The sequence below is a fragment of the Carassius auratus genome, chromosome 6 (assembly GCF_003368295.1).
Source record: "Carassius auratus strain Wakin chromosome 6, ASM336829v1, whole genome shotgun sequence".
Classification (NCBI taxonomy): domain Eukaryota; kingdom Metazoa; phylum Chordata; class Actinopteri; order Cypriniformes; family Cyprinidae; genus Carassius; species Carassius auratus.
Window position 1 is genome coordinate 19,595,825 of NC_039248.1, and position 26,097 is coordinate 19,621,921.

A 26,097-nucleotide genomic window follows, 5' to 3' on the forward strand; every position below is an offset into this window, starting at 1 on the left:
CCCGTTCCCTTTTTTTAAAGAATTGAAACAGAAAAAAAGGACTAACGTGTGAATGAAGCATCACAAACTAATGTCTCTGCTCATTAGTTTTTTTCTTTCTTGGAATGCTTACAATTTGAATGTGTCCTTTTCCTCAGTCCTTTTATATCAGACATTTAAACTAATATGATTTAAAAAGTATGATTTCAACATGATAGACATGATATTCAAAAACAAACGGATGTTTTTGGCTTGAGATACCAGCTGTAATGGCACTGCCCTATTCTAGAAAAGAGGATGGGGAGCAGCAGCTCATTTGCATTTAAAGATACATGCACAAAAACAGTTTCCACTTCCACTCAAAATAGGCCTTTTCAAAATTATATAATAAATGATGAAAGGGTATTTTGAGCTGAAACTTCATAGACGCATTCTGAGGACACATGAAACTTATATTACATCTTGTAAAAATAGGCATAATAGATGGATTACTATATATATTACTAAATATATTCTAAACATTCACACTGGTCCAAATTCTCAAGCTGCTGGAATTTAACCCCAAGAATAATTCATTTATTAGACCAATTCATCGATGTGATTTATAGTCAAGCATGTGGTAGTGGTCAGACTGCTGGCCTCCATATCTAGAGATTTCCATCAGTCGACTCTGCTGTAATCAAACCCTCAGCCTTGGCTCAGAATCAGGATATTTTCCTGGAGGACAGCAATTGAATCTTCATAAGACTGGCAGATTTTTCAGAACTTTTTACAATATTTATTTAAGAAAATGTCAAAATGAAGGCCACTGTTTGCCACCCCAACAGCTGTTGTTCTGTACTCATGTTTCTCTTGGATCACAAACTCATTTTCCATTTTGCACTAAGCACATTTTATTTTACTGTCTCTTATAAAGTTTTCTGGCCTGACTCATCTTTGGCCTTGTTAAATCTTCATCCACGCAGCCCACTGACGTGAATGAACTGAGAGGGCCCAACAAAAGAATATAAAAGAGAAGAGACCATTAAATTTATAGTACATATCCCTGTCTATGCACAGCTTCAGATCTTTATATGAATATCCATGCATATGAAGCATATGCCATTTTTGATAAAACAGGTGCATTACAGTACAGGTGCATGGTAATGAAACTGACATCTTCAGTTTTGAATAGTGCAAACTCCATCACGCTAACAGACTCAAATCATAATCAAATGGCCTTACTGACCCTATACACGCACACACAAAAATTGCACAAAACTGGAAACTCAAATACAGAAAAATCTTACAATAAAAGATCTCAAAGGATCAAAAGATTTATTTTTCGCAGGAAACACAGAATTAGATTTTGATGAGTTCAAAATCAAAACTGTTGGAAACTTAGAAAATACATGCATGCAAGTTTGGAACAACTTAAGGATAAGCAAATTGTGTTTTACTTTACCTTTAAGAGCAATGGGAACACAATGTGATGATTATATTTTTGTCATGCCTTTAAAAAAGCCTGAGAAGATATTTATATGGACAAGTATCAAAAGATAATGATAAATATAGCCAATAAAAAACATTTTTATAGGTTATAGGGGATAGTGTTGATCATACCTTACCAGAATAGAGCAGATTACAAGTACTGAGAAGAGCAAAGGACAGGTGTGCTCTATAAAGATTAACAAAGTGGAGATGTGAAGTGTTCATTGTGAATAGAGAAGATGTTTCACCCCATTGCAGTCACTTACATGAGAATGACTCAGAGTTCCCTTGTTTTCAGGAGCAGTGCTTACACAAGAGCTTCTTTGTTATGGACCTTTAGTGGAGGAATGACTCCACTTCTTAACATAATGACCCATTTCATTCGACATTATAATCTGGGTCTAGATGATATCTGTGAAACAAAAAAAAATTAAAAACCTTTGTTATAATCTGTCTGGATTTACAAGACAAAAAACACTGACTGTAACAACTGATGTACTGAAGACTATTAATGCACTTCATTATGCTGCACTGTTATATCCATAACACCCAAGAGTGCTTTAAAGTGCTTTTATGTCACACAAACAAACTCAATACCCTACATTTACAGGATTTGCTTGGTTTAACACGCTATAGAACTAACTAAAATCAGATGGGAAAAAAATTACTGTATATTTCAAGTATACTTAAGACTAATGTAATTTCTAAAATTAGTTTTCTAAATAATACCTTTTGGCTTTTGACAATTTTAGGTTGTAGTATTTTAAGCCAACTGATTTTTTGGGGGTAAATTATCTAAAACTAAAATCTTAGAGTTACACTGACAAATAACAGTTTGAAAAATGTGTTGTGTTCCCTTTTTATTTTAAGTTGGACTAACCTAAATTTATTAAATTGAAAATACTTAAAAGTATGAATCTACTTAATTTAAAACTGGTAAGGTAATCTGAGTTCTGTCTACTTAGTTCAATTGAAGAAACCTGTTGCTTTGAACAAATTAAGCAACTACAACTTGTAATGTTTAATTACAATTCACTTGTGACATTATTTTATTAAAAAAAATGTAAAGTTGAAAAATGTAGTCTACTAATATAATTCTAAAAAACACATGATTGTTTAAAACAGACTGCACAAAAACATTTCTATGAAGAATTGTGAAATCAACTCACCCTTATTTATATATAGCACTTCTTACAAAACAGATTGTATCAAAGCAGCTCTACATCGTTCCAACAGGAATATAGTGTTGAAAATGCAAACAAAATTCAGTTCTGCTGTAAATCATCTCTAAAGTTGTGGGAAGTCGTGGCCTAATGGTTAGAGAGTTTGACTCCTAACCCCAAAGGTTGTGGCTTCGAGTCTCGGGCCGGCAATACCACGACTGAGGTGCCCTTGAGCAGCATAAATATTGCAAGACAAGTAAATAACTTACCACAGTTTGACCACACGAAAGAAGATTGCAAAATGTCCATTAAATAGTACCATGCTGCCACTTGTGCTTGAGCGTGCTCTAAGCAGTACCTGAAATGATATGAGAGCCATTAACACAAACTGGCTAACTAGCTAACTCACATGTCCCAATCCCATCCCACTCTCGTATGTAAATATTCAGTCAGTGTTTGACATAATGTACATTCAGTTGGTCTTTATCACAAAAAACCCAACATGCAAAAGTAAATCCAAAAGATGTATTTTCAACTTTATCACACTTTGAAATGACGCATATAGTTTTTGGTCTTTTATTTTTTTGTTTTTAAAAAATGCCATTAAAAATGACAGGGAAAGCTTTAAAAAGAACATTGGGGTGTACACATGTTCTATTCTATTCTATTTAAAATATAAATGTTCCATGCGACTAAACGTGCTAATATTTCCATCACTTCTTTGTAACCAAAAATATCATGAACATGGCAAATACATTAGAATGGTGTACTGGATTTGTTTAATGCAATTATATTGGTTTCATTTATAAATGACAATGTTGCATAGAGTGTTAAAGGATTCTGGGTAAATAAGGGTTGTTTATAGTGGAAAGAAGACGATCACAGTAGTGCTGCCATCTTATGGGCACTACATCTAATCACAGCTGAGGGGATTCCCAAAGGTTAAAGGTCAGTCTGCCACAGCGCTGATGAAGTCCGTGTTTAGAATCAAAATCAAAGAGGGTCAAGCAAAGATTTAATCTTGATTCCATTTCTCTCTGGATCAGCGCGTTTTGCTTTTTGAGCAGATTCCTCGGCAAAGTCATGCATGTTCCACATCAAACTTCTCTGATTATCATCTTTTTTTTTTCCTTTTCTGTTTCATCCTGCCCCTTACTTTCACCCTAACAAAAACTGATAATCAAAAACCCCCACATTCCATAGATGTACGCAGGGCAAGCCGAATGAATCAGCCAATGAAGAGACATCTGATGACTCGACAGGATTAGTCAGGCCTTTCATTACATTCTTTACCACTGATGTGTTGCACTATTCACTTTTTGGCATTCAGTAACATGCATCATTCCTCACAGGCTTCTAAGAGTAAAGGCATTGCACTTTTAATTTTTACATAACTTCTGAAAGTCAGTTATTGTATTTGAATGAGATAATACAGTTACAGAATTGTAATCAATTGTTAGGATTACAGTTCATCCAAAAGTAAAAATTCTGTCATAATTTACTCACCATCATGTTGTCCTTAACCTGTATGTTTTTTACTTTTCTGCAGGACAAAGAAGATATTTTGAAGAAAATTGATAACCAATTAACTTTAGAGACCATTGTAAAAAACACAAAAACATTTGAGAGATTTATTGTTATGTTCCACATACGAAAGTCATACCATTTTGGAACAACCAGAGTTATTGTCATTAAGAAAAAACTAAAACTAATAACAATATAAAAAAAAAATAATAATAATTGAAAATGATTTAAGAACTAAAATAACTTATTAAATATAATAAACTTATATTAACTATATATATATAATGTAAAATGTTAATTGAGTCATTGATGACATAATTTCCATTTTGGGGTGAATAATCATGTCAACTCCCTTGTACTTTCAACACAAACCAAGCTTTTACCTTTCAAATATCACTTAAAAAGTCACACTAACATCATGTTTCCCATTTATTTGTACAATGCACATTATCATATGTACAGCTCCATATGGAGAACAGAAACAGAAAAAAAGACACAGAAAACAAATTCATGTCACAATAATACTGATACAGCAAACAAACATAGAGCTTTATCCAAACCCTACCATTTCCTTACACAGAACAGCATTATTGAACACCACACGTTCACTACTGTATAGGTTAGCTTCCGAACATATTATGATATCCTAAGATTGAAGATGACGGCTCAGTCCACAAAAGGGGGAAGGTGGAAAAGTTCCATCCTGGATACAGGGCTCCTTTCTTTTACTCAGGTCTCGCTAATGTTTGTCTTTATCCATGGTTAGCGTTACATTTTTTAGCGTCGCATTGTGTCAAAGGGAAGATACCGGCAAAACATAAAAGTTAGTAGAGAAGGCTGCTTTGATACAGTTAAAGCTTCAGTTTATCACCGCATGGTTGCGAAAAGAGGAAGGCAAAGCACGAACGAGATGTACTGCAAGTTACGACACAAGTGTGTTCTGGATTTATTTTAATGCCATTCAAGTGCAAATATACTGAGAAGAGAAAGGGCAGATCAGTGGCTGTAGTGTACACTCTAGAAACTTCCTTTGGACCGCGTGCCACTTACAGTCAAACATGCAGTACATTATGAGGACACCGATACATGCTAAAAGAGCTGTGTACCCACTTAGGTTGCGTAATGGTGATTTCATATGCCAAAATATGAATGGTCCATTCCGAATGATATGTTCAGTCGGTTTAAAAGACACCTACGGTAATGAAAAAACAGGATTTGAACACTACCCATCGATCACATTCCTCAATCAAAAGGCTTTGTTTTTCAGTAGCAAGCATGAACGCGTTAGAATCGTATGTTAGGCAAAACTTTAATCAAATTTAAGTAGTACTGATTAAGTAGTATACTTCAAAAAAGTACTAAAGGAGTCTGCACACAGAACGCGTTTTCCCTTACAGTGCAATACTTTTTTTAAATAGTTTTTCTATGTAAACGCACGCTATTGACGTGTTTGACAGTTGCAGTCACATCTTGCGTTTTGTGTATCACAGCATTTAAAAAATGCGGCACTGAAGTTAAAATAAGTAAAGCTTTTTAAAGAGGCGTCTCAAGATCTTGCATTTTTTCCCCATTGCACTGGCCGTGTCTTGCGTAGTAGAAAACGCGTTCGGTGTGATATCTATTACGAAAGAGTGCCTAGATCTTTAGGGCAATATTAACCAGCTAAAGATTTCAGGTTAACATAAACTGTGTATGTTAAGACAACCATAACTTTTCCTCGAAAACAAGCCCATGTTAGAGTTCTGCAAAACCTTTCTTTTTTTCCTATGGAATAATTACGTGAATAAACAATTTCCTTTGACTTTTTACGTTGTAAACAGTATGTTATTATAGTGCAACATATATACATACAGATCGATATTCAGTAGAAAACAACATAAGAATAAACCGCTAGTTAAATCTACTGCATTTCACAGATCAAGTTTAAGAAATCCTCCTATTTCCTGTACAGTCTCTTCTTCTCTCATACTTATTGTGCTTCTGCCCCACAGTACCGTGTTGTTTATCTTCTGAAAGAAGTTACGTGTTACATGATACAATAATTTATTTTGTTTTGTTTTGTTGGAGTGTTCTTTCATTTGTGTCTATCTTTCTAAAACTCCGGTCCCTGACTGAACTAAAAACCAGAGTCGTAGCTTACTATACCACTTTTATTTTCCCTCATTTCATTATTGTCTTGCAAAGCCAACAAATAAATAAATACCCCTCTCACATATGAGTGATTGTGAGCAGGTGCGTAGGATACAGACAATACAATGGATGAAATAGATAAGGTCTCGATTCCCAAATACTGCTGTAGCATGCAAAACCCTATTAAAAGTTATTTAATAAAGTTTTGCAAGCTAAAGCAGAATTCTGAAGCGTCTAGACATATTTTGTCATTCGTTAAAAACGTTCTTCATCAGCACTAAACCTCTTTAAGAAATCAAAACTCACCTGAAAGCTCCTGAATAAACTCTACCAGACATTCTATGATGGTCTGGTTGACTGATAATGTTCACAGAAATATTTCACAGCTGTTTAACGACAAAGTCTGATCTTTGTTATGTAAGTGAGTCCTGGGAAAGACACAAATAAGGGTTTTTAAAACAAAGCTGAATACTACTTTTCTCATACAGCAGTTATGTTGGCTTTAGGGCATGATGGGAGAGATACACACAACTATACTGTAGATGTAAGCTCTGACGTCTCTATGAAGCAGGGTCCTGGAAGTGGGAGAGATTAACAAAGGAGCGTTTCAAAGACTGGTGGGCTGCAGGGTGTCTAATCGGGACAGGAACTGCTGACTGTTGGAGATCTTAGTACAGTGCTTTCTGTCCTTGGCTTTCAAATTCTGACCAGGCATCATTTAGTTCAATAAAAATCATCTTGGCATATTGTTCGTAGGGCTGTCCAGTAGCCTGCAAAAGGGAAGAGAGAGAAAACTAATGTATTTTGTCTTTAAAATGCCTTAACTTGAGGGGTTCTATAATTTTTTTTAGGGACAATAAGGTTTTTATGAAATTAATTGATACTTTTTTCAGCAAGGATGCATTACATTGATCAAAAGTGACAGTAAAGACTTTATTATTGTGCAAATAAACAATTTTATAGATAAATGCTGTTGATTATAACTTGTAATATAGTGTTATTCATCATAGTATCTTAAAAATATTAAGAAACACAACTGTTTTCAACTTTAATAATTATCAGAAATGGTTCTTGAGCACAAAATCAGTATTTAAGAATGATTTCTATATAAATATAAAACGGTTTTAAATTGTAAGAATATTTCACAAATATTACTGTTTCACCCTATTTTTGCTCAAATAAATGCAGCATTGGTGAACATAGGAGACTTTTTAACATTTGTAAAAATCTTACAGATCCCAGACTTTTGAACAGTAGAGTATTTTGCAACTGTGCAAACTTATGATTTTATTGTTTCTTATGATTTTATTGTTTAAAGTGCCCCTATTATGCCATTTTTAAGGTTCTTAATATTGTTTTGGGAGTCATGCATGTAAGGGCAAAAAGCTCTTACATTTTCTCAAAATATGCATTTAATATCATCTCACTTTCAAATGATTCTCAAACGATTCATCTGAAGCAGTTCTTAGATTCTGTCTCTCTAAAACCCTCCTTTCAGTGAGCCTGCTCTGCTCTGATTGGTCAGATGGCCCAGTCTGTTGTGATTGGTCTATCACATACAGCGCATGTTGGAAACGATACGCCCGTTTCCATAGTTATGAATTTTGAACGCTCAATAAAAATATAAACATCTATTACTTATCATACTTACAGGTTGTTTTGTCTTTTTAATCCTGTGTTTAACTTCCCGACATGATGTTTACCATACGAAAAAGTTACACAGTTCGAGGGCGGGTCAAGTTGTTTGCGGCCGGCCAACTTATAACATAAGCGGGCGTATTTGCAAACGTGTTACCCCATGATACATTTGCAAGAGAAGTGGGATTTGAAGTCCTGATGTCTTGTTTCAGCTGTACAGAGTCAATTCTTTCTTTTCTGAGACGATAACTATTTATTGTGCAATTTTGTCTTTACAACTGCAGATTGTTTACATTCATATACAGCTACATTACACACTGCGTATTGCATGGCAGTATTCAAAATGGCATAATAGGGCACTTTAAGTACTTTAATGTAAACTGAACAAATACGTCTCTCACCTTGTCAGGATGCACCACCAGCACAGCTTTGCGGTAGACCTTCTTCACCTGCTCTGGTGTGACCAGGTCAGCCATGCCTACAGGTTTCCAGCGTGTCTCTCCCTCCCAAAGCACAGTGTGCATGGTGGATAGCAACGCTCTGATGTTCCTCTCCTTCCCCTCAATCCAGTCCAGGATCTGACACAAATAAGGACATTAAATTAAAACATCATGATGTGATTCACACTTGAAAAAAGTATTTTAAAAAAGGATCATGTAAGGGACAGTGTGTCAGCTAGTCATTATCACAAAATAAACAGCAAACATATAAAACAAGCGACTGACCATTAGAATCAAATATTCCAATCAGCCATGTAATATAAATATCAGATTGTGTTTGGGTTTAATTTTTCACCTTGAGTTTCTCTGGGTCCATTCCTTTTGCCATCTCCTCTTTTCTCATTTCTGCTATGGTTTTTGGCCCCTTCTTCTCCTTAGTGCCAGCAAAACCCTGGGCTGAGAGAAGGTCATCAAAGTTGGTGTCCGAAACCTTTGGTCTGGTTCCTGAAAGAAAAAGGAAAAAATTATGAATGTTTGAGTTGCTATTTATAATATTCTTTGTTGTTGTAGTAATGTTTTTTGTTTTTTTTGTATGTTAAATTAATTTAATTTAGAAGTTTTAAATCTAATATCACTATTAAAATTTAAAATTTGAGTCCAATTAATTTAATTGTATTTTCAATTGATTTACATTTATTCATTTAGCAGAGGTTTTCAATATCACTTTTAAATGTAATCTTAGGCAAGTCTAAAAATAATATTGATCTTTCATATTATATATGGATGTTATGTTGCATAAATTGACTTGTAGCTTTTAAAACAATTGATTTTAATTAATGTTGTGTGTGTGTGAATGTGTGTGTGTATATATATATATATATATATATATATATATATATATATATATATATATATATATATATATACAGCACTATAATCAATTGTTTTATAAGCTACAAGTCAATTTAGGCATCACAACATGCATACATATAGGCTTACCATATAATAACAGAACATCCCTAAAAATATTATAATTTTACAATGAACACATGCGCATAAGCACAACCTCGTAAGACAGTGTCTAGTGACTCACCCATGTTAGGCTGTGCTTTTGCCCCAGTGGCTCCTGGCGAAGCTCCACTCATGCTGGAGAAGCTGACACTGTAGTTGGGTCTGTTCTGTGGTGAAGTGTGAGGCATAGAGGGTCCTGGTGCTTTAGGTGGGGTCTGGTGCTGTGCACCCTGGGTCTGTGGCTGCCACTGAGGCCCACCTCCAGGCTGCCATGAGGGGAAACCTGTACTGGGATGCCAGCCTCCAGAGGCAGTGTGCTGGGGAGAGGGAGCAGGACGCTGAGGGGAGCCCATGGGTGGAAACGCTCCTCCGGTACCAGTAGGTGTGGTGGGCTTGCTGGAGAATCCCGAACCAGCTTGGAATGAACACCAAGAGGTTAACGGTGATTTCATGATAAAGGGAGAGTCCACGCAAAAATGAATGTGAATTATTATTTTTTTTTACATTTGGGAGTAAAATGTTAATATTTGGCTAAACTTTAAAATAAGGCTAAATAAGTTCCTCTTCCATTTACCTCCTCCCAGACCGGCTCCTAGGTTACCCAGATCAGCAAACGGGTCCAAAGTGTTGGCTTTGGCCTGGTGGGTGGGAGTACCATGAACTGAGCTGGTTGGGCTAGTGCTGGCAGACTTACTTCCCATCCCAAAACCTGCACCTGGTAAGACAAATCAAGATTTATAATTTAGTACCTTGAAGAGAGAAATTTACAATGAAATCAAGATATTTTAAACTATCTGGTTTTCCAAACATTTCGTTGTGAATTCCGCTTCTTCAACATTTAAAACAGCCAGTTAATGTGAACTGACTAACGTTTAGTCAAGACTGCAAGAATGATTTGTGACAATGTCTTGATAGAGTCAGCAATTTATATAAATATATTTTATTTCATTTATTTTATTTTATCATAAATATAAGGTTGTGTGTGTATTCTTGATTATCCCACATTGTGGGGACCAAATGTTTTGACATTGTGTTCCTGTGTGTGTGTGTGTGTGCGTGTAATTTAGAATTGAGAATTGAGGGCCAGTGAGAATATTTCAGAATACAGTACATATTTGAAATTACTGTTGAGCCCTGTAAAAATCTATTAAGTATAACTATAAGACGTATCCAGCTCTATTGATTTAAAAACCAAATAGTCAGCCATGTAATGTTTCAGAAGACATTAACAGTCATGAGTCATATGAGCTCATCACAGCAGTCCAGATGGCAGGTCAGTTTGTTGTTAGGTGTAATTTTAGAGGAGGCCACCAGGAGTCCCTGTGACACATCTTGTGTTTCTAACAGCACTTGCCTGCAGGTGCAGGTTTGTTCCATTCCCAGGCTCCTGTAGAGCTCTGCTGCTGGATGGTGACAGTGGGAGTAGTGGGCGGCACAGGTGAACTGCGACCTATGAGGGAACACACTTATCTTGAAAGTCTCCTAGTTTGCCCTTTATTTACATATTAAAATACTGAAAAATAGACTGTTAATACAAATGTGATTGGTATCATGCCATATAATAACCACAGGAAAATGACATTAGACTTAGTTTTTTACATTTCTTAAATAATAATAATATACATTATCATTTAAAGGTTTTGATTGAAAAGGTTTTTGAAGACTCTGCATTTTCTTTTAAATAATGACATCGTAACAGCCCTGATTGGTTGATGGCACGACATTAACTTTCATCAGTGACTGTAACATGATGTGAAATGCAGTGAAAATCTGTCACTTGTAAAACATCTAATATAATCCAATAAAAAATACATTACATTTGCTATGATATTTATGCGTACTCTAACTGGTGCCTGAATATAAATGATTGAAAATTGCCTTAAGGTATTTAACTCAAAAATAAATATAATGTTATAGCAAAAATGACACTTTCGTTGTGTTTTCAAGCTTTTAAACAGTTTAGCCTGCTAGCTTAGCATAGGGCTTGCTGGTTAATAAAGCTCTTTTGATTGAACAAATTTAAAACAAGATATTTTGATGATTTGCTACATTTTTGTTAGACAATGGGGAAAGGGGATAGTATTTCTCTCATATTTCTTTCATTCTCTCAAGGCTCTGAGTAACAACAGAATGCAGCAATCTGCAGTATTTGGCATCATGCAGTGCTTCTTTCCAGCTGTCGCATGCTTGAAAATTAAAAAGCAGTAGTGTTGTTTCAAATCCTATATATTAAAACCTCTCAATTTTCAGGCAAAAAATAAATACAAATAAAAGTAAAAGCATGATATGGCACTGGCGTGACTTAAAAATTCCCATGCTGTTTCCATAGGCATGCAAACTACCTCTAACACTACATCCAACAAACAGACTCTAATAACTCTATACAATTTATATTTGGAAACAGTGCAAAATTGTGCTGCTTTATTCCATATTGATGTTAATCTGCCGCACATGTTCCCAGATACATAATACAGGGTATCAGCTGTCCTTCACAGAGCACATGCTGCTATCGTCCACACACATTGTACTTAAACAATCGAGCTCAAGGCCCAATAACAATAGCACTTTCTCCAAAACATCAGCACTTAATATACAACGTTTACTACAGAGCAGTTTTGCAGAGATAAATTTGCCAGGCTATTTTGCAGGTCATATTCTGGAGGATTTGACACAAAAGAGCTTTGCTGGTTGTTATGGTGATGTTGCCCACACACTGACAGTACAGAGAGGCAGAGGCGCATGCCTTACCCATGCTCATGTTCTGCATTGTAGGAGATGGAGATCGTGCAGCATGCAGGAAGGGGTCTGGCTGCCCCATATTACCTGGACCCAGGAAAGCTCCCATGAAGTCCTGCGGCTTAGGGGCGGGAGCGGGTCCAGACCCAAATGGGTCAAAAGCTGAAGAATTAAAGAGAGGATTCAGTTTCTTTCGCTAAAATGCACTTTTATAGGACAGATAGTTCTGACTCTCATCTGATTGTATTGGTCACCCTTTATTTTAAAGTCCAGTTCTTGCTATTAACAGACCATTAGCTATGACGTTTGCTTCAATAAACTCCTAATATGCTGCTTATTAAGTTTCAGTTTAGGTATTGGGTAGGAATTGATTAGAATTAGGGATGTAGAATATGGCCATGCACAATATACTGCACACTAATAAACTAATAAACAGCCAATATGTTGACATTAGGCAATCACACACACACACACACGCACACGCACACGCACACACTACCATTCAAAAGTTTGCAGTTGGTAAGATTTAATAGTCTCTCATGTTAAGGCTGTATTTATTTAGTCAAAAATGCAGTAAAACTAATATTGTTAAATATTATTACAATTTAAAATAACTGTTTTAATTTATTTCAAAGTGTTGTTTTTTTTCTGTGCAGGCAAAGCTGAATTTTTCAGCAGCCATTATTCAAGTCTTAAGTCTTCTAGTGCACTCTTTGATGTTCACCATTTTTTTTTAAATATATATATTTTTAAATATTTCTTTACTTACATTACTAACATTAAATTGAAACTTTTTCCTAAATTTCTCTAAACAAATGGTACTGCATCTAAATTTGTGAATGGATGTGTAACGTAATACTAAAAATACTAGTAAACAAATACTAATGTGTGTGGTGAAATAATAATATTAATAAAAGTATCATAATAATAATGTAACTTTTACTTGCATTTGAATGTTTTTATTCGATTTTATTTTTATTTAGTGCTGTCAAACAATTAATTGCAATTAATCGCATCCAAAAAATAGTTTTTGTTTACATAATATAATTATGTGTACTGAGTATATTTATTATGTATATATAAATACACACACATACTGTAAATATTTATAAAATATTTACATGCATATATTTATATACTTATATTTATATTATATATAAATATATATAACATATAGCATATTTTTTATAAATATATACATGCATGTGTAAAAACACACATATATTATAGAAACAAAAACTTATTTTGGATGCGATTAATCGATTGACAGCACTTCTTTTTATTATATTGCTGTAACAGCAATTGTATAAAAGCAATATACCACGATACAGCAATATTAAAACAAATTACTGCTCAGTAAATGAGACACTCCACTTTGTGTCTTGATGTTGAATGAATCCCACTCAAATGAATAATTCAGTCATTTAAATTGCTCACTATGCCAAGATGCTGCTTCACTTCACTGGCTCCTGACAAACATCTAAGCTAATTCACTTCAACTGTCTGTCTTTGTTTAAAAAACAAAACATATTTACTGTCTCCAGATCGAGGTGATGGACAGGGTGAGGAGGAAGTTGCCGATCTCCGCGGGGTGGACTGAGCAGAGGCGGGGCCACTGGCAGGCTGTGGTGTGGGAGGAGCTCCAAACAGGTCCCCCAGCAGGTCTGTGGTCGGAGGTTGTGGGGAGGATGGAGGAAGCGTAGCGGCATCACCACCCAGACCCAGCAGATCCACTTCCTCAGCTGCTGGAGGAGGGGCCGCTGCAGGCTGGGGCTCTGGTTTCTTAGCTGCTTTTGATTTCTCATTGCTCGTGTTGCTCTGCTGACTAGAAAGGGAGAGCATTTCGTCATCTGACGGTTCGCTCTCCTCATTTGGGCCCACTCTGCCTCCACAACTCCCATGTCCCTGGGCAGGATCTAAGGGACAGACCGGAGAAATGGTTAGATCTAAAGAAGAACATCAAATTAGTCCATACTGTTTCTGTGCTATTTTCCATGTTTCTGAAGCCAATCAACAGCTCTAAGAGAAACATAATACTGTACATCCCAAAATATTCTAGCTAAAATCTAGTTTTTAACTACTCATCAAATAGTTGTCTAAAGTCAACTACAAATCTATTAATCAACTGTTTTCTGTTGACTTTCACAAGCCTCCTACACTACATCTTACCTTCCAAGTCCATGCCCTCCATTTCATCTTTTCAGCAGAGAATAAAGTACATTAAACAGATGGCGTTTAGTTTAATGGGGCACAAACACTTAACAGAATGCCAGCGAGTGCCTGATGAGTTGACTGGTTTAAAGGTTCACTGAGCTCTTAAAGTGGTCCTATTATGCTTTTTCACTTTTTCAACTTTAGTTAGTCTGTAATGTTGCTGTTTGAGCATAAAAAAAAGATCTGCAAAGTTACAAAGCTCAAAGTCCACTTCAAAAGGAGATATTTTATTTAACAGAAATCGCTTTTTAAAAACTACGACGAACGACATATTTTCCGGGATTTGTGATATCACAAATATTGACGAATGGGATGAGACCTGGTTGAGCTGCACTAGAGAAGGAAGTGAGTGTTATCTCGATGTGGGAGACACGCTAGCTTTCCCAAGACAGACAAACTTAGAGTGGTTTCAATCATCCAGGTTTAAATTGCGCTCAAATTTATTTATTTTGGTTATGGTAAGGGGCATGACATTTCCCAACCAGTTGCCGAATGCTGCCAATCACAACACACACTGGCCCAGCTAACCAATCACAGCACATTTCGTATTTCAGAAGGCGGGCCTTCATTTGATACAGGATCTATTCAAGATGTTCATGCCAGACTTGTAATAATGTAAAATATGTGAAATTAATGTGTTTTTCTAGTACAGCCCCAAAACAAAGTTAAGAGTTGGTACAAGAGCATAATAGGACCCCTTTAATGGTGACTAAATTCCACAAGGCCATTTCGTCACCCTCTGCTAATTTAGTTTTTTGAAGTGCCCCATTATGGATTTTTGAAAATTACTGTTCATACAGTGTGTAACAGCTCTAAGTGAATCCAACATCCAGCAAAGCTTTAAATCTGAAAGTGCACTGTGTATAAAGTTATTGTCTCTCAAAACAAAGAGTCTCTGAATCATTGAACGAACAAGTCATTTTTAAAACGAATCCCAAGCTGTTTCATGTTGAAGTCACTCCAGATTAGCATCACGCAAAGGAGGGGTTTGGAAAAATTAATCGTTGAGCGAATTGTTTGGGAGTCGTTGAGCAAGTAAGGTAAAAATAAATGCATTTTATGCAATGAAAGTGTTCTTTTGACTTTGCATGCATGTCAACCTGTTTTTGGGGACTCCCGAAACCAAAATGTGAACCTTTCATAACCAATAATAGGGACACTTCCAAAAACAAATGCTGAACTGCTGTTCTTTTGAACTTTCTGTTCATCAAAGACTCTTGCAAAGAATTTGTCAGTTTACAAAAAAAAAAAAAAAAAATTACACTGCATATCTGTTTTCAGATATTAGGAAATGTTTCTTGAGCACTTGAGCATATAAGTGTGAAATCTGAAAATTATATTAAAATCATTGTTATATTCACAATGTTGCTTTAACTTTATATTGTCAGTAAAATAATCCTGAATTTATTGTGAATAAAATATCTCTCAGTAAAATTCCTAAAGCTCTCTTGAAAAGGTTTTTTTTTTTTAAAGAAAGAACCAAAACCATATGTTTGGTTTGGTCTTTTTTGTGTTGTATAGCATTATAGAGCATAGTAATATAAAGGATTACCTGCAATAGCAAGTGCATCCTGGTGTTCCTGATGACAGGAGAAAAGCACGTTGGGGGTCAGGTCTTTGGTGGGGAACTGCTCCCACGGTGGCGTGAGATCTTTCTGTTTCTCTGTACTTTCAACCTCAATGTCTAACAGCACATGAAACAGCTGTGGGTATTTCTCTGGAGAATCACAGGCATCCAGCTCTGTCCTGATTAAACACACACAAACACAGACTTCAGTCCTGAGTCTAGATTACAATGTGATGTGATGATTAAAAATGATTACAAAAGAAGTTTACTTCATAAACTTTAAGACTGTGGTGCCAGGGGCGATGAAACCAGTATGGAACTGAATCTGGAATATCTGGGTGTTGGTTACCTGCAAAAATAACAGATTCTTTTAGTCACTAACAACTAGCAAGAACAAAAAGACTACACGTTCTGATAGTTTTCTTCTCTGCTACTGATTTCCATTCAAAAGGGGTGATCTTTCATCATTAGTCTCATACCTTGGCCTGCAGTGCATGGGAACGCATGTGATAGACTGAAATCACCACGTCTCCTTGGGCACTCACACTCACAGGAAACACCACTTTGCCCTCTTGAATCCTGTATTCCCTGAGAGCAACGAACATGAAAATATACTTCACCATTACACAACAAGCATTATACTTTTAAGTGCTACATAAAATATCTGGTAGGCAATTCAGAAATGTCTTAAAATAAAAAAATTAATGGTAGTGTAATATTTTGCGTTAGTGTATTTTTTAAATACATTCCACTTTTCAGTATGAATTATTTATAAATGTGTTCATCATACAAACAACATATGTGACCCTGGAGCACAAAACCAGTCTTAAGTCGCTGGGGTATATTTGTAACAATAGCCAAAAATACATTGTATGTATTATTGCTTTTTCTTTTATGCCCAAAATCATCAGAAGGTTAAGTAAAGGTAATGTTCAATGAAGATATTTTGTATATTTCCTACTGTAAATGTATCAAAACTTAATGTTTGATTAGTAATATTGTATGTATTGCTAAGAACTTCATATGGACAACTTCAAAGTGTTTTTTTCATTATTTAGATTTATTTTATTTTTTTTCTTCAGATTCCTGATATTTAAATAGTCATATCTCAGCACAAATATTGTCTGATCCTAACAAACCATACATCAATGGAAAGCTTATTTATTCAGCTTTCAAATGGTGTCTAAATCTCAATTTTGAAAAATTGACACTTAAGACTTGGTTTTGTGGTCCAGGGTCACATATGGGGTTTTTCAAGAAACATTAGATGACATTAATAATTAATCTTGGAAATACCTTATATTTATTAAATTAACTTCCATTTTATAGGCCATATGTTGGAAGAACACATATAAAAATGGAAAGCTTATTTAATGTTATTATGTTTTGTTTGTTTTGTTATGTTTTGTTGTGCGTCTATGTTGAATATCTTGTAATTTCAGTTTAATGAATTCTGTCTTTTTAATTCAGCCGATTCCACTCCATTTCAACTTCTTGTGAGGTACAGCCAATTCGGTTTAAATTCACACTTTTTTTCTGAATTAAGAAATTCAGAATTTTGCTAAACCGTGTTTCTTTTTCCATACCACATCTCAAATGAACAAGTTTGTGAAAACTGACAAAGAGTCATATTTGATAGGATACTACATAACCTTCCATTAAATATAATTTCAGCTACGCAGATAATATGGTTTAAATGAACCATTAGTAGAGCGTCTGTATATATACATGCTTACCTCATTTTCTCGTACTCCTGAGCTGTAGAAAATATCTTGGTCTCGCCGATAAGTACGTCGCAAAATGGCCGACAGCCATTGCGCTGTTTGTTGAAGCAAGGAACAGGACTCATAGTGACGGATTTAATGACTAGTGGTTTGGAGTGTGGTACGGTTGGCTTCTCTGAGACTAAACTGCATACATAACCTATGTACCTAAATAAATAAACACACATAAAACAAGATTGTCAGTGTAAGATGAAAAATGCCTTGTGTGGAACGTTTCAATGAATAACGTTTAATTCCTTCTGTTTACAGCTGAGAATGGACATTTTAAAGACAAAGGTACAATATGCCAAACTTGTGAGCAGTTGTATTAGTTCATAATTTACTGTACCGTATTTTTCGGACTATAAGTCGCACCTAAGTATAAGTCGTATCAGTCCAAAAATACATCATGACGAGGAAAAAAACATATATAAGTCGCACTGGACTATAAGCCGCATTTAACCAAGAACCAGTAGAAAACATTACTGTCTCCATCCGCAAGAGGGCGCTCTATGTTTTTATTGTAGACTACAGGAACACTGAGCAGCATAGAGCGCCATCTGGCGGCTGTAGACGGTAATGTTTTATGTTGGTTCATGTCAAATGAATTTAGATAAATAAGTCGCACTGGACTATAAGTCGCAGGACCAGCCAAACTATGAAAAAAAGTGTGACTTATAGTCCGGAAAATACGGTACTATTATCGTTGAATATTTATACCATTCAGTAGTTTTTAATCAAAGCTAGGCTCTTCAGAGCTGCAATCTGATTGGTTGTACCTCTTATGGGAGGGCCACAGACCAGATCCAGGCCTCTTGGCGCTGAGAAGCTGCATGGCTGGCACCGGGTTGGCGAAAAGGTGGCAGAAACAGAACATGGCACAGACCAGAACGCCTGAAGGAGCTCTGCCATCCTGAAAGAGCAGACAAAGTGTTCGGACACAGACTTACTAAACTGTATCAGAGGTTCTCAACTCCTGACTCGAATGTAAACAATGAATCTGGTTTTACAGTCATGTTTGTTTAATGCTGAGTAACCACAACCAAGAACAGACACGAACATCAAGAGATCTTCTTACCGAACAGGTGATCACACACACATTCTTGGGGTTTTGCTTGAGCCAGTTGTACATGTTCTTACACACAGCAAATAGGTTGTGAAGACTCGGGGCCTGTCTGGAAGGCCAGTTGCATTCAGAAACCTACAGACGAATGAGAAAGGGAATTACTCTCACTGAGAGGAAGGAATAGAAGATAAAGAATGAAAGGAGTAAGAACGAAACTTGGAAAGTCACCATGTATCAAATATATTATATTTAAGCCAAACCGTCAATGTAAATAATATATCAACGTTGCTCCACTTTTGTCATTGAAATGAGAATATAATCATGGGATCCCAAAATGAACTATGATGTCCTTTATAAGTACAGCAGCAAATAAGCCATGAAATTGCTGGAAATAATTGAGTCATGCAGTTAATATTTTAAAGAAAGAAGGAAAGATGAGTCATCATAGCCACCAGTATCATATTTGGAAAGAAATTAACAACATAGAACAAGTATCCCATACGACACCAGTGTTTCCCAAAGCTTTCTGTACAGCAGAGCTCCCTCAATAAGGCTAGAAATGTGTTCCTTTTCAACCCATACCCATACTTAGTATCACTTAGCAACATATCATTAAAGCAGCCAAGATTTACTTTAAAAATAACATCAATCAATTCTGTGGGTGAAAAACAGACTTATCATTTGGATTCCATTTTTTTAATGAGACATCTGGGAACTGATGTATAAACATTTTATATGACTGATTTAAACTGGGTCACAATTTAAGCAATAAAATTGGTCCCCTTTTTTTTTTTACATTTCCCATGACATTTTACAGAGGGATCGTGTTTTTGATGACAACAAAGATATCTTGGCCCATTGTGCTTCCACTTGGAATTCTGCTCTAAATCGTGTTCTGAGCTTTAATGAAAATATTTTCCGATCAAATAAAATCAGTCTGTGATGGAATGGGATGAGGAAAATATTTATTCTTTTTTGCCTGGACATTGACAAAGATACTCATTTACACATATCCTGTTTTCCACAAAATGTGGTGTGTTTTCACCACTTTTTGATGGAAATATGCATATGGAAATTATATGCAGATGAGGATCTCTGCATATTAAAAATTATACACTTTTAGGGTAAAAGCCCTAATAGTTGTTTGTAGTTTAGCAAGCAATTATGAAGAAACTTTCTCTGACAAGTCCTAAAGGCAAATAAATTTTTTTCCAGATGGGACGTTTAACAAATGTTAACTGATTTTTAGTCTTTGCATGTTGCAATTTAATGATATATGAATTTTCCCCATGACCATATATACCATCATTTTGTACAAATTTGAATAAGAACTCATGACGTTTAGGCAACAAAGACGAGACTGAAATCCTTTTAAGCACTTTAACGTGAACACAAGCTCTTACTACTGAACCCACTGGCATTATAATTTGCAAAGTGACATGAAATGTGAAAATGAAAGCATGTAAGTCAGGAAATGCAGGGGATTGTGCTCACTCTGTTGGAGAACTTGGCCCCCCGATAGTTCCTCTGTGACAGGTTGAAAACTGTGTAATGGTCGGCATGCCGTGAGTCCAGAAAGGAACGGATATCCTCGGTGTGGTTCCTGTAGCCCATCTCCACCGCCTCAGCAGGATATGACATCACTGACAGAATGAAAGGACAATTAGGAGACAGTTATAATACTTCTTTCCAGTAGGTCTAGTTTGGCCAATACAAACAGATGAAACACAAACAACAATTATAGCATCTGATATCTTTAATGAAATGCATTTAAACTGGAATAACAGGATGAGAGGGTGTAAATACCACAGAATTATTCATTACTCACCAATAATACGTGAGGTGATGTATGCAATGTCCAACTCTCCTTTTGTATACCTAAATTACACATAAGAGCACATATAAACTCAGATTTGACAGCACAACATACTGTATATTCATATCCATTTTGGAGGTGTAATGTTTCATTCAGTTATTTTGATATTCCTAAAAATGTTAAAGCTATAGTTTATCATTACGGTAAAGTTACAACCCATATTACTTAAAAAGTTTAATTAAAATGTATTCAATTGTATCTTATACCTATACAACTGTAACTATTATTCAAAAGTTCAAAGTTAAATATATTTTATTGAGCAAAGGACACAATAAATTGTTCAAACGTGACACTAAAGACATTTATTTTTTTACAAATATTTCTTTTTCAAATGAATGCTGCTCTTATGAACGTTCTGCTCATCTAAGAATTCTGAAAAAAAAAAAAAAATCATGGATTCCACAAAAGCAGAAGTACATTTTATAATGTATTAAAATTGAAACTGTTATTTACTTTTTCAATACTCCTTTCAAAACCTGCCCCCAAACTTTAGGATGGAAGTGTTTTAAGTCATGAGTTTAACAGTAATTGTAGACATTCTGGACAGCATCACACAGCACCCAACTCACCTGTGTAATCTACTCTAATGAGTTCATGTAAACAAGCTATTCTAAGCCTCTGTGCAAGAGGTGAAAGAAATACACTACTAGTTTACAGTGTGTGTGTTTGGGCAGTGGTCTGTTTGTGAGTATGGATGTCATTCACCTTTTACATAGGGATAGAAAATAGCAGCTTGTTTAGTCATTAATCAATGAATCAGTTTAATCAGTGTATTAGTGTGTGTATGAGAAAGGCACACAGATTTGGAAAGAGAGTTCATTTCATCATGCTTCATTTAAATAATTTAATTTAGCAGGGTTATTATGCTGTATGCATGTCCCAAACATGTTTTAGTGGAAATCTGTACTGTAGGGGGTAAAATGCAACTTTACATAAGAGCTTGAAGCCATGTCTACCCCTCAGTAGCCGCATTTCCACTGTCGGGCCAAAAGCGGGCGTGCTAGTGCGTGCCAGGGCCAGTCGCGTTTCCACTGTCACTTCCAGGGCTTAATCGGCTTCCTCTGGGCCAAAGGCCAGGGTTTTTTGGCCTGACGAAAACCTTGGGCCAAAGCGGGCCAGCTGAGGCTAAAGGCGTGGTTATAAGGCGGAGTTTCTCCGCGTCTGGAGAGTGTCAGCACCGCGGATAATTTCAGAAAGCTAACAGCTATAACACCAGCATTAAAAACTTTTAAAATAAGTTGAGCTCAAATCTCACTTTCAGTCAGCAGCAAGTGTTTGAAATAACTTGATCCGATGTGAATTATAATCACCATAAAAGGCAGAAATATTTATAAGCGATGCAAAAGACTATGCACGCTAAACATTAATTTTACCATAGTAAACATAGTAAATGAGACTACTTGAAGAAATCAGACGTCAGCTTCTTATTCTCTATCACAATCATGTATTTATTTAGTAAAAATTTTTATCTGTCATAAGTCTCGTCTCGAGAGTTTACCTCGGCGTAAACAAAACTTTGTTGGTGTTGGTATGATGTTTCCGAGAGGCGTGTAAAGGGTGGGTTTTAGTGAAGCACAGTGGAGCTTCTGGCCCGACGGTGGAAACGCAGCGCTATTTTGGCCTTGGTGCTACAGGTTCGACTCTATTAGCTCCGCCCAGTCTGTTTAAAGTACTTGCTTGCACTGGCCCGACAGTGGAAATGCAGCTATTGTTGCATGTTTTCCTTTCAGGTGAGTTGTAAATGCGCATGAATAGTTCAGGATCTCTGGAAGCTGAGCTATCCCCTGTATTACCAGAGAATCCTCTGGATAACTGCACACCAGCTGGGTCACAAAACTCACAACCGTGACAAAGAGTGAACAGCGGTTCCCTGCTGTACAACTTTCCATCACAGGTCTGTTTGTAGTCATGAAGGTATAGTGCCATTAACATTAAGATAACAGTTGTGTCCTTAATAACGCACTATACACTATGTGCACTATGCGTTGTGTACTGCTGAGTTTGGAACAGTTTACTAGCATACTACTCTTAGTATTTGTGTCTTAATATCTTTCTATGGCAGGAATAGTAGTAGTATGCTAATATGTGATTCTGAATTCATCATACTGTATGAATTATATAAGGTTATTTAATTATCCAACATTAAAGTCTGATAGGACCCTCCAGTATGCAACTAAAAGCTGAAACACTTTTATTGCATTAAGTGTTCAATATTCCACACTTAATATTTTTGCTTCTTCTCAAGTCTCTTTTAACTAAACTTCTTGCTCTATTAAAGGATCATGTTTCTTTCTTGGAACATAAAATATACAGAACATAAAATACATTTTGAGAAATGTCTCAACATTCTTCAAAATATCTTCTTTTCTGTTCTGCAAAGAAATAAAAGCCATACAGATTTTTGAACAACATTAAGGTAATAAATGATGGAAAAATTTACATGTTTGGGTGAACTAACCTGTTAAATTCATTATTTAGCTGAAGGATTATGCCATAGAGATTATTGAGTTTTTTAACAGACAAATATCAATTATAAAATATTTTAAAATATATAAATATTACGTTAAAATATTAACATTTATTTTAAAATATAATGTCCCTATTCTTAGCTTTTTAAAATTATTTTAATTATTTTACATTAATTATTTTAAATTAATAATAATAAATAATTATTAATAATAAATAATTAATAATAATTAATTTAAAATGTGAAAAAAGAAAGAAAAATTTAGAAGGTATGTCCAAACTATTGACTGATATTGGTCATTGTACACATTGGCCAATATACATGCATGAAGAATAACCTCACAAGAATAACCTCACATACAAAAGTAAATAATTTTGTAACACTCTCAGAAAAAAAAAAAAACACAGTCCAAACTATTACTGGGGTGGTCTCCATTTAAAAAATACTAATGTATATAGTTTAGTTACCAATTCATAATTTTAAAGTACTAATATTTACCTTTTAAGGTACTAATATACGATTTAAGAGTACATAAGGTGCAATGATGTACCTTTTAGCTTTGGTATTTGAGGGTACTGACCCAGTGACACCTTTGTATATTCTTTCCTAAGACTGAAGATGACTTGTTGTAACAAACCAACACAATTTCTGTTTGACTGGCCATTTCCTCAATACTTACACATACATACATACACTAAACACACACACACACACACCTAAAAAGAGTCATTACATTGAGGAGTCCTGTTATATTAATAGTAACAATCATTACACAAAACTAGGTCACCAGGAACTCTGTTGAAAGATCTCGACACTGTTTTCTCTGAAGTCTTACACATGAACACAAGTGCAAACATGCACAAAACAAACACACAGATTTGTTTTTCTATCATGGTGGGGAATTTTCACAGACTTCTATTTTTCTATTTTTATACTGAGCAACATTATTTGCTATTTTTAACAAGCTGTTTTCTACATCAGGGCAATGGGGCTCCATCTGTGACATTTAATGGACACAAAACCATGAATAAGCTATGAGGACTTACGTGGCCACTTGGTTCAAAACCTTGGTCGAGGTGTCTTTGATGGTGTCTTTCAGGTTGTCCTTGATGTTGCTGAAGAACTTTCCAGCACCTCCTTTAACCATATCCAGAAGTCCCCCTCCAATGTTTCCTTCCATGTCTGGAGACGGAGCACCTTCAAATGATCAGAATTTCATATCTTACAACACACATGCAGACTGGACACCACAAACACACGTCTTACATGTCATGACTAGTGAAAGACTGGAATATCCAAAAACCACCAAAAAATAAAAAAACTTTTTTAACTAATCTGATATTACAAAAGTCTGGGGTTGGTAGTCTCTTATTCTCTCCAAGTCACCATTTATTTGATCAAAAATACAAAAAAATACATCTTCAATGTCACATGATCCTTCAGAAATCATTCTGATATACTTAGTTGGTGCTCGATAAACATTTCTTATTATTATCAACGTTAAAAACGATTGGAAATGGTCAAGTGTAAACTCAGTTTAACACTAGTCAAGACCACACATTGCACATACATGTGCAAATGCTTATACAATAAATAGCATGCAGACTAAATATTGCAACATGCATATCAAGCATTTTTAACACAGGTGTCTGATGCTAATCACAGAGCAAACTCAAGGTCAAAGCATGTGCTTTTTGTGTTTATCTGAAGGTTTAGCTTTCCTTGTAAATTCAGTTACTATATACTCAAAGCTTGTCCACAGCTTGGACAGCTGTTTTAAACTAAGCAAGTTTCACTAAAGCATGCTCATACTTTAAATAGGCTAGTCAATAACAAATGCTACTGTATGTACAGATGTCACATGTGCATTACATGATGGTACGAAGCTGTGTGTAAGAATAAGAGCCAATAAAATAGATACGAGCAAATGGAGAAAACATTGAGCACCTGGCATGTTTATGAGCGTGTGTCAGTCTAGCACATTAAACCACGCCCATATTCAAAAAATCTGACTTAGGGACCTCCCACTCAGCTGCAGTTTAAACACAAGCATCAGTGAAGTCAAATGTTCACTGGGGTTCAGGGTGTATGCAATAACTACGTACAGAGTACTGCAGAAATTATGCATTTCTGTAAGCCATATCCCAGAAATAGAATGACGAGCATTCCCATGGCCAAAACAAGCCATCTGTGGATGAGGGTATAAAGTGAGGACTGATGGGATGTTGTTCTGCTTCAGTTCACAGGCGATGAGTGAAAAGAGAATTTTAGAATAACATGATAGTCATTTATGACAATTAATTCTACAAGAACAACAGCTTGTTCCACTTGCCATGCATCATTACACCATTTCTTCCCAGTTTGATTGACAGTACGTTTTGGTTTTTAATCCAATCAAGTGTTTACATGTCATCTTGATCAGATTAAAAAAAGATATACACCATCCTTCTGATCCAATCGAAATTGAATTCTGATCGAGCTCACTCGGATCGATTAAGGTGTTTACATGAATGTTTTCAGTTTGACTGAGCCATCAATCTGATTAATAACAGATTTTATTGCATGTAAACAAAGTAAATGTGTGTTCATAATTACACTCTTGCCAATTATTCTAATGCAAATTTCAAGGAAATTTTTTTAATTCAAAATTTTGTTGTCGGAAGCTTAAGTTTAGCTTCTTATGGCAAAATTTAGGCTTCAAAATTTATAAAAGTTCAGTTGTTCAGGTGTAAAGATTATTATGATAAACAAAATATGTAAGAAGGAATTATAAACTTCTACTGGTCACAGAGCTTATTTTCTGCAATAAAAATTTCATTAGGTTTTTGGTTTTGGGTATAGGTTTTAGGACAGTGCGTGGAGCGTCGTGGAATGTGGATGTATGGCCGATGTATACTTTGGGCATAAGGACGCCTCACATAATCTAGAAATCAGGGCCCGTATTCATAAAGATTCTAAGAATCCTTTTAGAAAACTCTTAATTTAGCTTAAAAACTTTTATGTAGGAGTCTTAGCTTAAGAGTGATTCAGGACCGATCTGAGAGCAACTCTGA

General features: G+C 35.6%; 1 protein-coding gene across 5 annotated transcripts in view; it reads right to left on the reverse strand.

Moving 5' to 3' along the window:
* Window positions 1-4,549: 4,549 nt before the first annotated feature.
* The window catches only part of dnajc6 (DnaJ (Hsp40) homolog, subfamily C, member 6), a 30,034-nt gene continuing 8,486 nt past the window's right edge, over window positions 4,550-26,097 (reverse strand). For 3 of the 5 annotated variants that reach the window (XM_026264918.1, XM_026264924.1, XM_026264902.1), the window contains 17 exons: window positions 24,091-24,241; window positions 20,530-20,579; window positions 20,196-20,344; window positions 18,714-18,836; window positions 18,415-18,548; window positions 17,609-17,803; window positions 16,352-16,460; window positions 16,142-16,221; window positions 15,858-16,051; window positions 13,627-14,007; window positions 12,104-12,253; window positions 10,710-10,805; window positions 9,930-10,070; window positions 9,438-9,770; window positions 8,700-8,848; window positions 8,306-8,482; window positions 4,550-7,036 (listed from right to left, as the gene is read on the reverse strand). In XM_026264918.1, coding sequence (XP_026120703.1) covers window positions 6,935-7,036; window positions 8,306-8,482; window positions 8,700-8,848; window positions 9,438-9,770; window positions 9,930-10,070; window positions 10,710-10,805; window positions 12,104-12,253; window positions 13,627-14,007; window positions 15,858-16,051; window positions 16,142-16,221; window positions 16,352-16,460; window positions 17,609-17,803; window positions 18,415-18,548; window positions 18,714-18,836; window positions 20,196-20,344; window positions 20,530-20,579; window positions 24,091-24,241 — 2,714 coding nt within the window. In that variant the 3' untranslated portion in view covers window positions 4,550-6,934. The remainder of the gene's footprint in view (window positions 7,037-8,305; window positions 8,483-8,699; window positions 8,849-9,437; window positions 9,771-9,929; window positions 10,071-10,709; window positions 10,806-12,103; window positions 12,254-13,626; window positions 14,008-15,857; window positions 16,052-16,141; window positions 16,222-16,351; window positions 16,461-17,608; window positions 17,804-18,414; window positions 18,549-18,713; window positions 18,837-20,195; window positions 20,345-20,529; window positions 20,580-24,090; window positions 24,242-26,097) is intronic. The other 2 variants (XM_026264909.1, XM_026264913.1) reach the window with 2 other exon arrangements.